This window comes from Geotrypetes seraphini, chromosome 2, assembly GCF_902459505.1.
Source record: "Geotrypetes seraphini chromosome 2, aGeoSer1.1, whole genome shotgun sequence".
Taxonomy (NCBI): Eukaryota; Metazoa; Chordata; class Amphibia; order Gymnophiona; family Dermophiidae; genus Geotrypetes; species Geotrypetes seraphini.
The window spans coordinates 411,824,527-411,840,443 of NC_047085.1; the positions used below are offsets into that span (position 1 = coordinate 411,824,527).

At 38.6% G+C, this 15,917-nt stretch overlaps 1 protein-coding gene across 3 annotated transcripts in view; it reads right to left on the reverse strand.

Moving 5' to 3' along the window:
- Window positions 1-8,696: 8,696 nt before the first annotated feature.
- The window catches only part of NXPH1 (neurexophilin 1), a 558,790-nt gene continuing 551,569 nt past the window's right edge, over window positions 8,697-15,917 (reverse strand). Inside the window, exon 2 of one of the 3 annotated variants that reach the window (XM_033931009.1) lies at window positions 8,697-10,594. In XM_033931009.1, the coding sequence (XP_033786900.1) occupies window positions 9,833-10,594 (762 nt within the window). In that variant the 3' untranslated portion in view covers window positions 8,697-9,832. The remainder of the gene's footprint in view (window positions 10,595-15,917) is intronic. The other 2 variants (XR_004538120.1, XR_004538121.1) reach the window with 2 other exon arrangements.

The following is a 15,917-nucleotide window of genomic DNA, read 5'->3' on the forward strand; positions in this document are numbered from 1 at the left end:
AGCCTACCTCCAAGCCAGTTCCCAACCCATTTCGTCAATGTGTCACCTAATCCTATAGAACTCATCTTGCTCAGCAACCTGCGGTGTGGTACGCTATCAAATGCTTTGCTAAAGTCCAGGTACACGATGTCCAGGGACTCCCCAATATCTAGCTTCCCCGTCACCCAGTCAAAGAAGCTGATCAAGTTGTATTGGCACGATCTCCCTTTTGTAAATCCATGTTGACGGGGATCCCGTAGATTCTCCTCATCCAGGATCTTATCCAATTGGTGTTTTATTAGAGTTTCCATTAGTTTGCTTACTATCGATGTTAGACTCATTGGTCTGTAGTTTGCTGTCTCCATCTTGGAGCCTTTCTTGTGGAGTGGAATAACGTTAGCCGTCCTCCAGTCCGACGGAACGCTGCCTTTGCTAAGGGAGAGGTTGAAGAGCTTGGACAGTGGCTCCGCCAGGACATCACACAGCTCCCTTAGCACCCTGGGGTGTAGGTTGTCAGGCCCCATTGCCTTGTTAACCTTGAGCCTTGATAGCTCACTGTAGACACTGCTGGGCGTAAACTCGAAGTTACTGAACGGATCAACTGAGTCAACCCTTGTCTGTAGCTGAGGGCCAAGCCCTGGCGCTTCTCGGGTGAAGACTGAGCTGAAGTATTCATTTAATAGTTGGGCTTTTTCCGAATCCTTTTCCACATAGTCTCCATCTGGTTTCCTAAGACGTACTGAGTTTTTACTTCTGTCACTGATATACCTAAAGAAGGATTTATCTCCCTTCTTGATGTTTTTTGCCAGAGACTCCTCCATGTGAAACTTAGCCTCCCTGACTGCCGTTTTGACGACTTTTGATTTGGTCAAGTAGTCTGCTCTAGAGACCTGTTTCCCTGATTGTTTGTAAGAGATGAATGCTTTTTTCTTCTCCTTGATAAGGGCCGAGATCTCTGTAGTGAACCACTTCGGCTTATTGTTCCTTCGTTGTTTACTTACTAATTTAACATAGCGGTTTGTCGCTTCCTGTATGGTGGTTTTCAAAGTCGACCACATTTCTTCCACGCTATCGGTTTCTGCTTGTTCTTGTAGCGCCTGGTGAACGAAGTCTCCCATTTCTTTGAAGTTTGTGTCCTTGAATTTGAGGATCTTGGTCAGTGTGGTAGATTTAGTGAAACCTTTCCTAAGATTGAACCATACCATGTTGTGGTCACTGGAGGCCAATGTGTCGCCCACCGAGACCTCTGTGACACTTTCTCCATTGGTAAGTAATAGGTCCAGTATTGCCTGATCCCTTGTTGGGTCCAACACCAGTTGCTTGAGACCAGCTCCCTTCATAGCATTTAATAGCCTCCTGCTGCTGCCGGAAACAGAGGTAAGTTTATCCCAATCCACATCAGGCATGTTGAAGTCACCTAACACTACTGTGTCCCCACTCAAGGTGATATTTTCTATATCACTGATTATTTCCATATCCAGGTCATCATGTTGTCTTGGAGGTCTGTAAATTACGCCAAGATACAAGCATTTGTCCAGTTAGTGCCCATTGAATCCCCCTCCCCTTATGTAGCAACATTAGACATGGCTTAAGAGGTCATGCCTAAAGTTTGATGCATGACTGTTGACTTACGCTAGTGTTCTATAACAGATCTGTCATACAACTCAGCTGTTATAGAATACTAACTTAGCAACCTATATTGTATTTACCCCTAAATGTCGGGATTCATCTGTGGTTAGTGTACACTTTTTTGGTTTACAAACAACATAGGGGCAGCTTTTATCTGGTTGTCCCATGATATCCTTGATGTGCATGCCTGAATTATTTCCCCCATCTAGAGAAGGCTAAGCTTACATTTAAATCTATGGGCTGATAAACAGTATAACCATAGCAGTCAGCATTTAGTTAAAATGCTGACCACTGCAGTTAAACAAAACTAGATATTCAGCACTGGTGTCAAGATACCAACTAGTGCAAGCCATCTGATTTTAATGCTGACCTGAAATATGCTATGTGGTTACTAGTCATATTCAGATTGCTAACCAGATAGGTAACTGACTAAAGCTAGGACAGCCTTTTTGTTCTTCCCACTTTTCAGGATACCTAACTGGTTTAGTGGTTTGACTATGGACACTAACCAGTTAACTTCTGGTTCAGCCCAAGCTCTACCCATGTCCCACCCGTGCATTGCCCAGAGAGTGCCGAGGTGATTAGAGGAAATATTCAGCAGCATCTTCTAACCAGAGAAGTGTCTTTCAATATTTCACCTATAATTTTTTTATTTTCTTGTATGCCCACATAAAAGCTCTCACTTTTGTTTATTAACCTCAAAATTTGCAAAAGCTCTCTTCCACTTTTAAAATCAAATGTGTTCCATGTTAATTTTGCTTTTGGTTTTTTCTTGTACATTCAAAATTCACGAGAGCTATCCCTGTTTTTGAAACCCACAAGTTTGTGCTCATTAACTAAGGAGGAGCAGGAGAAAGAGAATGCCTGGGGTTCTTTCAGAGATAAGGACAAATTATCTATAGTACTTCTTGCCCCTCCCTTTCCCCTGTCCAATGACAATGATTTATGTTCAGAACTTGAGAAGGAGTAGAGGGAAAACTGGAGATTGTCATAGTGACAGAGACAAACTACCCATACTTCCCATATAATTCCCTCTCCCTTATTTCATTACAAAGCTTCTTTCATCAACCTTAAAATATTCAGATGTTTAACAAAAGAAGTTAGAATAACATATATGTGCACACTTTTCATTCTATTCTAGTTAGCTTTTGCTATAAAATGATTACCTTCATCTCCTTTGTCTGTTGTAAGAAAATTAAGGCAGGGAGAGAAGTTGATGGTGGAGATAAGGACTGCATTCAAAACCTCTGATGCAAAAGCTGTTCCAGCTGGGAGAGCGTGGGGGATTAGTATGGAATGTCCATATTTTTCACTTAGGCTCTTGCTATCTGTGCCCGTGTCTCCGTGAACAGGGTATATATCCTGTCAGCATTTAACAGAGGGTCAGACTCATGAATGATATTCAAATGCATGTCAGACTGTCTGCATGCAGTCTACTAGAAAAGGAGCCAAGAAGGGCTTTACACATCATTCATGTTCAGTGTCCAATGTTTCACATGGAGATATTACTTTCAGTCACACATAGAGGTGGTCACCTCGAATATGTTATCAAGTGGGCATATTTAAAGGCACTCCTATGACATTTTGGGGCATTGATGACTATTTCTTGTAGAATCATCAAAAGTGGAGAATGGGAAGTCAAAGGTATGGCTACAGTGGGACATGACACCAGAAAGCACTAATTGACTGAAAAGACAGAGACTAAGAGCTCCTTTTACTAAACTGCGATAGCGTTTTTATCGCGTGCTTAGCGTGCGCAGAATTGCCGCATGCGCTAGATGCTAATGCCAGCATCGAGCTGGTGTTAGTTCTAGCCGCGTAGCGTGGGTTTAGCGCACACTAAAATTCTGCGCACGCTAAAAACGCTATCACTACTTAGTAAATTGAGCCCTAAGTGGGGTTTGGCCCAAACATTAACACCAATTGGCTAATTCCACCTGCCAAAATTAGTTTTATAATATCTGTGCAACTTACAGTATACTACTTCTGTGGACCAATAATGCTTACCTGGTGTGGGAGTCGCCAAGCAGCATCCTGCTGTTCCCACCACCATCTTGGATAATGGTGGCATCTAGCCCCTAGTGGTACGCCCCAACAAGTCACTGGGGTACCAGTCTTCCAAATAAGGATGTGTCTTCTTATCTGGCAGGTTCACAGATGGAGGCGGAGATCCAAAGAGTGTTAGCTGCACATAAGCTGCCTAATAGATTTTAGCTTTCCTGTACATCTTTCCACTATTTTTATTCTTTATAGCAAGGCTTCCAAAATCTGTACAGGGGAGTCCACAGTCTCTTAAGTTTTCATGGTATCCATGGTAAAACAATGAGTAATATCTTCACAATCATTTTTCCAACAATATATACACGTAGGCCCAAATTCTATAAACAGTGCTGATATCATCAGTTGCTTAAAAAGCAGCTGCTGATCACATGTCAATCATGCATCAGCACCTTTTACAGAATCATGCCCGCGGGAAAGATAGGTATCAGAAATGTAGGCCACAGTTTTCTAGGCCTACATTTCTGGTGCATATCCTTGTATGAATTGCACCTATGTGGGCACCTTAGGCTGCCTAATGCCACTTCTGGCATTGGCCATGCCTACAGTAGCATTTGCGGCCTAAAATACCTACATAGGCATGATTTCAGTGCCTTTTATTTAGGTGCTAGTAGACATTTTAATTTTACTATTTTTTGCCATTTTAAACATTGTTTCTTTATTTACATAGGTGTCGTTTCTAGAATTTTCTCTGTAGAGCTTGATTTGATAAATGGTGCCTACAATTAGGTATTGCAATGATCCACGCTAAGCTAGTATTCTGTAAAGGGCACTCTACATGGAGTATCCTTTATAGAGTATTAGCTTAGTGTGCCTAGCCGATGTAGGTGTCTAACTTAATTGATTAATACACAATGCTTTTTAATACACTCACACTGCAATTAATACACAATGCTTTTTAATACACTCACACTGCAATTAATACACAATGCTTTTTAATACACTCACACTGCATTCATTTTGCTCTCTGCCTATCCTTGAAAAGGACGCTATAACAACTCACAATTATACAGAACAACTAAAAAAAAAAAATAGAAGCATCATCCTTAGAAGCTTGAAACAAATATGAGGTACTTTGCAAAGTAAAGATCTACTTCGTACATTTGCTATATAGACACCCCCCATCCCATTACCATGATTATGAGCTTGCCATCAAGCAACCAAGATAACTTTTGAAAGTGTTTCAGTGTAAATAAATGTTTTGAGTCTGATATTCAAAGGGATAATGCTCTTTATTTCGAGAGTTAGGTTCAGTATTTAACTAAACTCATAAAAAGACTTTAAAAGTCGGGGGAAATAGGCAGATTCGTGGTGGGAAAAAGAAGTTATGATTTATCAGTTGTTTTAGCAGTAAGCTCCTAAATCTCACTAAATGACTGGCATGCTTAAATTAAGGAGAATATCAAATGATATTCAGTCTGTAGTAGTCAACAGTTTTAAAGCCACTGGTATCTGTGAGCTGAATTAGATCGATATTCAATGCAAAACTGTGTTTGGGTATCAGAATTGAATATTCAGATTCTCAGTGGACCTGAAAATCATGTGTGTACTCTCGATATTCAGTGTTTATTCCTGCATACCTAACCAGAAAAAGTTAGAAGGATGCTTGAATGCATAGGGAGAAGAATGACCAGTAGGAAAAGGAAGGTGATAGCAGCTCTGTATAAGTATCTGGGGCAATTTGACAAATTGAATAGTAACAAATTGCCCGGACCAGATGGTATACATTCCAGAGTAATAATAGAATTGAAAACTGTACTTGTAGAGCTATTGCTAGTAATTTGTAATTTATATTTAAAATCCAGAATAGTAGCAGACTTGAGGGTGGCCAATGTGATGCTGATTTTAAAAAAAGGTTCCAGAGGTGATCTGGGAAATTATAGACATATGAGTCTCGGTGCTGGACAAAATGGTAGATACTATTATAAAGAACAAAATTACATAAGGACCAAAATTTATACCTAGGTCATTTTCAAAAATAAAAGATAGACTTCTGGAAGCTTTGAAAATGGACATTTTTTTCCACTGGGGTTTTAGACACCTTGCACAAAATGTCCAACCGCAGATTGCACAGGAAAAGGATCTACGAGGGGGTGCTGAAAAGTTCTCAGCCCAACCAATCAACTTCCTAAATTCTGAGCATTATTTTGCCACCGTAGCTGAAAAAAATGTTATCTTATTTTGTTAAGTGCCAGTTTTCAGAAACAAGATTCTCTGTTTTGACATTGTTTCAGATCATTGATTGAACTTATATCCATGTCATTCTCTTCTTGGTTGATCTAAGAACTTTTCAGCACTCCCTCATAGGTAACATCATTAAGGATAAGTTGAAACTCTCAGCTCAGTGTGCAGTGGCAGCTAAGAAAGTAAATAGAATATTAGGAATTATCAGGAAAGCAATGGAAAGTGAAAATGAGAATGTTTATAATACCTTTGTATTGCTCTCTGGTGCGGCCTCACATCTAATACTATGTGCAGTTCTGGTCACCATATCTCAAAAAAAGATATAGCTGAATTAGAAAAGATACCGAAAAGGATGATGAGAATGATAAAAGGAATGGAAAGATTTCCCTATGAGGAAAGGCTAAAGTGGCTAGGGCTCTTCAGTCTGGAGAAGAGACAGTTCAGGAGAGATATCTACAAAATACTGAGTGGAACGGAACAGGTAGATGTGAATCTGTTGTTTGCACTTTCCAAGAATAGTAGGACTAGGGGGCATTTGATGAAGCTACTAAATAGTAGATTTAAAACAAACTGGATAACATATTTACTCACTCATGTAATTAAACTCTGGAATTTGGTACAAGCAATTAGCTTAACAGGGTTTAAAAAAGGTTTGGATAATTTCTAAAAATAAAAGTCCATTAGCTGTTATTAAAATGGACTTGGGGAAATCCACTGCCTCTTCCTCAGGTAAACAACATAAAATCTGTTTTACTCCTTGGCATCTTGCCAGGCCACTCTTGGAACCAGAATATTGTACTAAACTTCATGGACCTTCGGCCTGTCCCAGGAATGATAACTCTCATGTTCTTATGAGACCTCATATAGAATATTGTATACAATTTTGGAGACTGTGCCTTCAAAGAGTTATAAACAGGATGAAGTTGGTCCAGAGGGTGGCTACTAAAATTGTCAGTGGGACAGACTTAAATATCTCAACATGTATACATTGGAAGAAAGGTGGGAGAGGGGAGATATAATGGAGACTTTGAATACCCCCATAGTAAATGCACAGGAGGTGAAACTCTTAATTTGAAAGGAAATTCTGGAATGAGGTGGTCATAGGATAAAGGTGAAATGGAATAGGCTTAGAAGTAACCAGAAGAAATACTTCTATTTGCAGAATAGCACTTATGCATGTATGTGCAACCACAAACATTAATACTCTAAACATTTACGCACATTCAATAAACGGTGCCCAAAGTTAGGCACTGGAGCGATTCGTTGTAAGCTAGTATTCTGTAAAGGGCGCATTGAGAAGAGCATTATTTATAGAATACTAACTTGACACTTTGGTTATCATTAAGATGTGTTATTTTCCCAATAAAGTGGCTTGCAGATTAATCTGCGGGCTTATAACGCTGGATGAGCTAGCGAAGATTGGGTTGGGGAAGAAAAGGGTTAATTGATATTAGCAGGAAGTTAGGAGAATAGGTAGTGGGTTGTTAGGCAAGTTAGAAAAAGGGAGGAGTATGGAAGTAAGAGATGCAAGGATAGGGTAGAGAGAGAAAGTGTGGATTGGCTGAGGAAGGGGCTCTGGGATTGGAGGGTTTTTTGTGAGGAGAATTGGCGGGCAAGGGAGAATTAAAGTGGGAGGGAGTGTAGGAAGGTTAGAGTTGTGAGGGAAATTTATCCCGCCCTTCCCTTCCCTCTTTATGGGTCCTCTCTGGGTGGTTTGGTGTTTTTTGGCGGGTGGGGAGGGGGGGGTTGGTTTGTCGCAGTTTTGTTGGCGGAAAATTTCTATGTTGGGGAAACAATTTTGGATCAGTGTAGCTATGCAACAGATTGGGTGATTAAATTTTGTTAACTGCTCATGTGCGATACCGCCATGGGTGGCGGCTGGACTCTGCGCCACCGCGTGTCTTGCCGAAAGGGAAGTGGGGAATGGGGGTGAATTTTGGATGAGGAGCTAGTTCGCCACCGAGTAGCTCCAGAATTTTGAGAATAAGCTACACTGTATTGGAAAGTTCTAAGTTTTTGTTAAAGTCTGATTTTATGACAATAAAGCTGCGGCCCATTTTTTTTCCACTTTATATGTGTTGTGTATTTTATGATCAATCTGAGTGAGATGCGACTTCCAGTGTTACATGCTATTTTAGCACAGGTCCCATTTTATGCAATGGGATCTAGTTGCCAATAACTGGGATTAATGGTAAAATAACACATATTAATGGTAGTCCATCTTGATAACTACATTCTTAAATGATTTTGAATGTCAGGCCTATACAATTGACTCAGTTAGCTCTGAAGACAAGTTTATAGTCACAATGATGTATGCAGTTATTTTGGGGGACAAATACCTTATAATGATTCTTTGCATAATAGTTAATATTTGGTAAAACCCCTCATTTTTACCCTTATTCCCCTTCCATAGACTAAAAGGTTTATGTACAAAAATAAATCAAAAACCAGTGTTAATTTGTATCAGTCTAGGCAGGTTAGCTTTGAGCTTGAACAAGATAATCGCAGGCACACCCTGAGTAAGGATATATGCTCTTTTTGAATAATTGCCGAGTGGAATTAATCTGAGAGAAAAATGAATGATAGCAAATGTCATCTCTGTGTGGATCGCTAGGCAAAATTGAAACTTCTATACTGTACCTTGCTCTCTAGATTGACAACGAATGTGTGCTTTTGGTGGCAGAACGGGAACCTACACATCAGTGAAGCACTCTACATCTAAAATCACTTATCCATTTATGGCAAAACCTTTAAGTACGGTAACTTCCATTAAACCAAGATAAATCTATAAATATTGAAACTCAACTTTATTTTATTTTTATGTACATTTTGTCTTTTGTCCAGAAATAAAATATCTAAATACAGACAGACCTTTAATGTTGTCTATTTATAGCGGTCAACAATACTTTAGCTGAATAAATGCTTTGTGCATAATTCTGTCCTTTTTTTAACAGTTTACAGCTACATTGATAAAACTGATTCCTCGTTTCCTTGTTTTCTTTATTTATTTTTTTAACCAGTAACAAGCAGAGAGACAATTACAAGTTAATATTAATAAGTGGCGCAAGGAACAATGGTTAAACTATATACAATACAAACCATTCATACAAATGAAGACTAGGATATTTAGTTCATTACAATATACTGCAATAAAGATGTCAGTCACTTATAACTTACAGGAGTTCTGACAGGTACAGTATTTTCTCTTATATTTCATGATAGTTTTCAGCTGTGCAATTGATCTCAACTTGCAAAGCTCAACAGCAAATTGAGAAACATGAAATCCTAATGTCTTCTCCACATGTAAATTACAAATGTGTGCTCATCTTTACCAAAAACAGGTCCTGCCACAGAAAAAAAAGCCACCTTGTACTACCTTGAACGTGCCTATTTCATTCTGGGGGAAAGAAGTCAATGTGTACTTCCAGTGTTCAAACAATAAGTAGTGCTAACCTGGAGATGTGTTTTCCCTGTTTCACAACTGCATACTTTTTAGGCATTATTTATTTCCTTATACAGTGCCTGTCTGTGAGAGGATATTATCAGAGTGAGGTTTGTTCACTGTAGTATATTCACAATTCAAAATGAAATTTCCATATCAATCTGTGTTGTTGCTCCTTCTATGGTTCATCCTTGGTCCTTGATGAGATATTATCCTGACGCATCATATATCAGACAATAAAAACCCTCTAAAGCAGAATCCCACCGCATAAAAGATACAATAAATGTTTATGCATGTGTCCAGGTTTATCATATCCATTATATCTCACTATTATATACTGATACATGAAGTTAACTAGGAAGAAATTGCATTTGATTGTTTTCCATTAGCGTATTGTCTCTGCCGACAGCTGACTTCAGCGGCAAGGTGAACACATTCCAGGCAATAGGTGTGGCTTCCTTCTTCATGGTAAGATCCATGTGTCATTATTTTATTTTATTTTTTTATTCCCCAAGCTTCAGTCTCAACCATATTTTATCATCAACCAGAAGGGAAGTAGGGTGTGTCGCTGTGGTAGTTGTAATCAGGACACACTTTCTGTACTAGTTTATAATCTGTACTGTAGAATGAAATGTAAATACAGATTACTTTGAAGGGCTTAGAGCACAACCATGACACGTGACTTTGGGTCTGCTCCTGATAACATGTTTTTGAAGGATCATAGTTGCAATGTGTGTTCTTGGTAGCCTTGTCAACCTTTTCATATTCAACACGGCAATTAAAGGACTTGGAATCTTTGGAATCAATCACTGATTGCTGAGCCAAGTCAAATTCCACAATTTTGGTAGGGGGCACCAAGCTCACAGACACATTCCCTTGACCGGTGGAATTGTGCCTGAAGTAAACACTAAAGGTTCCATTGCCATGGTCTACAATTTTCCCTGTTATTAATAGGTTTAACTTGACAGTTTTAATGTTGGAGTGAAAATCACCCCAGCCAAACATTTTCTTGAATTTCCCTGTCTTGACAATAGGCCGTCTTTTAGCCCTGGGGCGAGGCTCCTGCAGATCTGTGGAGTTCCTCAGCCAATCCCAGAGATCTTGCTCTGAATAAGGTTCTGGGGTGTCATAGCGCAGATCCAAAGCAGTTTCATTTTCCTTGCCATGCAAAGTCTGTGACAGAAATCGGCTGATGGACAAGTCTTTGCTACTTTCTGTCCATATGTGCTTTAGTGCTGATTTGGAGCTTCCTGATTTTAGAAGTTCTGATTTTCCACTGTTTGTTAAATTTGCACACGTGACCTAAAAAAATAAACAGAAAAAAATATCTTGAAATCACTGTCAGCACCACAAAGGAGTATGCATTATTTACCATAGCACCATGCACTTAATAAAGGCCCCCATTTATCAAGCTGTGTTAGGGATTTTTATCGCTGGCCACTACGGTAAAAGCTCCTATGCTCATAGGAATTCTATGAGCGTCAGAGCTTTTACCGCCATGGCCGGCGATAAAAAAAAACCCTAACGTGGCTTGATAAAAAGAGGCCAAAATCATAACAATTACTCTAGATTTTAATAAATGATAGCTTTTTATGTCTTGCTGGTGGTCTATTTCATTGCCATAAATTAACAAGTATGCTTTTAATCCCTATCTTACGCTGGGTTTTATGCAAAAAGTTTCCACACTTTAATATTTTTTTGTGGGAAATGGTTGGGGCGGGTGAAGTGGTAAGAGGACATGTTGTAGAATGTCATGTGACTAATCAGTCAGGCAAGATGGCACACCTTGCAAGTATTGCTGTAATTTGTTTTTGAGATATTTAATAAATAGTGTTTAAAACAATAAAAGTATGGAAACTTTTTGAAGACCCCCTTGGACTAAACGTTGGTAGAAGTTTCTACTGCAGACCGGCAAGGTAAATACTCTGATTCTCATAGAATTCCTATGAACATCAGAGCATTTACTTCTACTGGCGTTTAATAAAAGGAGCATTTAATTCATTAAGCCATATGACATCATTTGATAAATTATGACAAATCCAGACAGCAGTAAGTTGTCATTCTTATTTTGGAGCAATATTCAAAAATTTGTAAATTAGTAAACATGTAGTCTGAAAATTGCCCTACTCCCCTAAATATTATTAAGCACATTCATCAAAACTGAAAAAAACTGAAGTTTCTGTCATTTTTAATACCTTCTTTCCTCCATCTTGCTCTTCCTTGAAATAAAGTAAATCAATGAGCATTCCAGAACACCGCCTCCCCAGCATTACCACCAACTCAAACACAGAGCTCAACAATACATGAATGGTTTGAAGCTTAATTCGGAAAAAACAAAATTTTTCTATGCATCCCCATGCCAAAATAGCACTGAAACATCATTAATTTATGAATTACATAACCTATCCTGTCCAACAGACCATTAAGATCTTAGGTGTAATTTTGGATCAGACTAACTATGAAGAACCAAGTGGATTCTTTGGTTCAAAAAGGCTTTTATACAATATGGAAATTGTGGGCGCTGAGAGCGTATTTCGATGCCTCTTCATTTAAACTGCTGGTTCAATCTGTAGTCTTGAGTTAACTGGACTATTGTAATATTGTCCATCTAGTTGGCACACAAAAAAACCTGTGCAGATTAAGTATTGTTCAGAACTCAGCAGTTTGACTTATTTTCAATTTGAAAAAGTATGATCATGTGACCCATTTTTGGGGGGAACTCCACTGGTAGCCGATGGAAGCTTGGTGTCAGATTTAAGTTCGGTTGTATCTGCTATAAGATCTTGACTGGTTTGGCACCTAACTATCTTTTAGATCAGGGCTGCCCAAGACCGGTCCTCGAGATCTACTGGCTGGCCAGGTTTTCAAGATATCCACAATGAACATGCATGAGAAAGATTTGCATACCAAGATACCAAGAAGGCAGTGCAGGCAAATCTCTCTCATGCATATTCATTGTGGATATCCTGAAAACCTGGCCTACCAGTAGATCTCGAGGACTGGACTTGGGCAGCCCTGTTTTAGATTCTTTCACATTTACTAACAGATACAACCATTGCCTCTTGCCATACCAGGCAGCAGCTTGGGATACGGATTTAGTTTCCCTAATCATGACATCTTGCTTTTACCAATTATTTAGGAGACATCTGAAAACGTACTTGTTCTCTAGATACTTAGGTGATTAAAACTTTTTATTCTTCTGTATTATTTTTCTTTTGTAAACCACTTAGAACTTAACAGTGACTGCGATATAGAAGTAAATTTTTTATGTTACATTATGTAAAATCAGAAGAGAGCAACTGAATATTAATTTTAATAACTATGATACAACCCATACTGAACAACATGGGACAATCATTTTTCCAACAATATATACGCTTAGGCCCAAATTCTATAAACAGTGCTGATATCATCAGTTGCTTAAAAGCAGCTGCTGATCACATGTCAATCATGCATCAGCACCTTTTACAGAATCATGCCCGCGGGAAAGATAGGTATCAGAAATGTAGGCCACAGTTTTCTAGGCCTACATTTCTGGTGCATATCCTTGTATGAATTGCACCTATGTGGGCACCTTAGGCTGCCTAATGCCACTTCTGGCATTGGCCATGCCTACAGTAGCATTTGCGGCCTAAAATACCTACATAGGCATGATTTTAGTGCCTTTTATTTAGGTGCTAGTAGACATTTTAATTTTACTATTTTTTGCCATTTTAAACATTGTTTCTTTATTTACATAGGTGTCGTTTCTAGAATTTTCTCTGTAGAGCTTGATTTGATAAATGGTGCCTACAATTAGGTATTGCAATGATCCACGCTAAGCTAGTATTCTGTAAAGGGCACTCTACATGGAGTATCCTTTATAGAGTATTAGCTTAGTGTGCCTAGCCGATGTAGGTGTCTAACTTAATTGATTAATATGCTAAATTGGTGCTGATAATTACCAATTAATACCTCTTAACTGAAATTATTCAGTAGGCACCTAGTCTAAAGCGCATAGTTAAAAGCTGACGGATTGTGAGCATGTTTTTGAGTTAGGCTCCAGCTTTTGACTTAGGCGCTGTCGTGAATACAACTTAGGTGCAGGTATTCAGGCAAAGAAAACCCTGGGATAAATATGGTGCACCTAAAAATTAGGATGCCTACCTAAGTGGCTAAGGTCACTTAGATGGCACTAAACGTGATTCTATATAGTGTGCCTAACTTTTATAGAATTGAGTTTAGCATTGCACTATTCGGTGCTGTTTTTTAGGCTATATATAGAATCGGAGCTTTGTGGCTAACTAAGGGCATGAGCATTTATGCCTGCCAAAGGCTGGTATCCAGCTCATGGCAGTGAGGTGCATAAATACAGGAATTCTATACTGTAATATCATGTTACAGAAAAGGACATAAGGCATACCTGTGCGTAATTCCTAAGTACTGCCAATTAAACGCTTCATAATTCTAATTGATATTTTTTGTTCATAACATTTTTATTAAAATTAAGGATATTACACATAAAACTTTAAAACAGCCAAACCAATAAAAGAAAAACAAACATACCCATATACTAGAATATGAACCGATCCAAATATAAACTGAGATAACCTTTTTCCCCAAAAGAGGGGGAAAAAGTTGACTCAAATATAAACCGAGGTTAAAATTCGCTTTATCACTGTAAGCCAATCTACAATAGACAATTTTGCTATAAGTTTTAATACATCATTTAACTTTACGTCTTCTTTTAACCTCTTTGCTTCCCTGACATAAACCTCAAAAACAGAAAAGGTTTGTATATAACACCACACAAAAGACTAACCCCCTCCTTTACAAAGTCGCGCTAGCATTTTTAGCACCAACCGCGGTGGTAAGAACTCTGATGTTCTGCGTGTCGCAGTTCTTACCACCATGGCCGGTGCTAAAAATACTAATGCAACTTTGTAAAGGAGGGCCTAAGACATAAAAATGGATAAAGTCACAAAACATAAAAGTAAAATCAAGCAATACAGCACTAAAGTTTTTTTTAATTAAGGTGCACTAACCGATTTAGTGTGCATTAAATGCTAAAACATCCATTATATTCCTATGGGCATCTTAGCATTTAGCGCACGCTAATCTTTAGTGTATGCTAAATTGATTAGCATATCTTAATAAAAGGACCCCTTAATTTGTGAAGAATTACTGCAATTAAAACCTTTATATCAAGAACATCATCTCCATTGTTCTATTTTTGGTTTTGGTTTTCCTTTTGTGTTCTGTGGAATCAGTTAGAACTTCTATTGTTTTGGACAAGAGTGACCAGTCAATATTGCAACCTCTCCATGAAATATCAGAATCCAAAGCAGATTTAGTACTATTTTTTAAAGGTAAAAATTACAGAACATAACGCTTTATAAAATAAAGGAGTAGTATCCCCCTGAACAGACCCAAGTATACATGGAGGGCCATTTTTGATATAACATCCAAATCAGAGTTTAGACATTTTGCAGAAATTACACAAAAATCTAGTACCAAACGTGTCCATTTTCAAAACTGCTAAATGTCTTTCTTGTTTTATCGAAAATGGCCATTTTCCAAATGTATGTCACTTTTTGAACCATTTTTGAAAAAAATCCATCCAAAAGAAAAATGCAGAAAATAAGCCATTGGGAAGTAGAAGGGGTCAGCATTTTTAGTAGACTGACCACACAGACATCCTAGCAGATCAGTGGGGCACCCTAGGGGGCACTGTAGTGAACTTTTCATAACATCTCACCATAATCCCCTTATAGTATATGATGGGCTCTCTAAAACCAACCCAAAACCTTCTGGACCCAATTGTAGACCACCCCAATAGACTCTCATGCCTGCAGGTGCTATCTATATGTAGGACAGTGGGATTTGGGTGGATTTTGGAAGGCTCACATATTCCACCATAAGTGTAGTTGTTAGAGTGGGATATGGCCTGAGTCCTCATCTCTATGCCCACTAAGCTTCTCCAGGAACCTACTTGCTGCTCTACATGGACTGGCCATAACATTGGATACTCTCTTATAGACAGGTATATACTGTTATTTTAACATCTTTAGGGGGTGGAAGGGAACCAGTGACTACTGAATGGGGGCATTTTTACATCCCTCCAGAAGCCCTCTGGTCAGTTTGATCACCTTTTGGCACTTATTCATTATTAAATAGGTCTAGACCCAAATGTCTAAACTGTTCCCTGGACATATTCTTAAATGTTTGATTACAACAGAAAAGTGTAAAAGTCATAAGACCACCCTAATCTCGCCCATACCATACCTCTAGCATATTCCCTCAAGATTTGGATAAACTACTGATCAACAGCATAGAAATGCAGCTAGAAAATATGTTTTAGAAATAGCATATTGGAAGGGCTTGGCAAGAAAAATGTCCATCTGCCTCTTTATGCCACTGTTTGAATGTTCTTCTTTTTCAAAAATGAGCCCCAATAGTGTAATAAAATCTGAGGTATCTGAGTCTGTCAAGGGCTATTTACTAGAAAGAAGAAAGTGTTGCATTTGTAACCAATGATAAAAATCATATGGGCGTTTTAGCATTTAACACATGCTAAATCGATTGGTGACCCTTGATGAATTCCCCCCCCCTTTAGTGCCTAAATGACTAATTACTTTATGTGCAA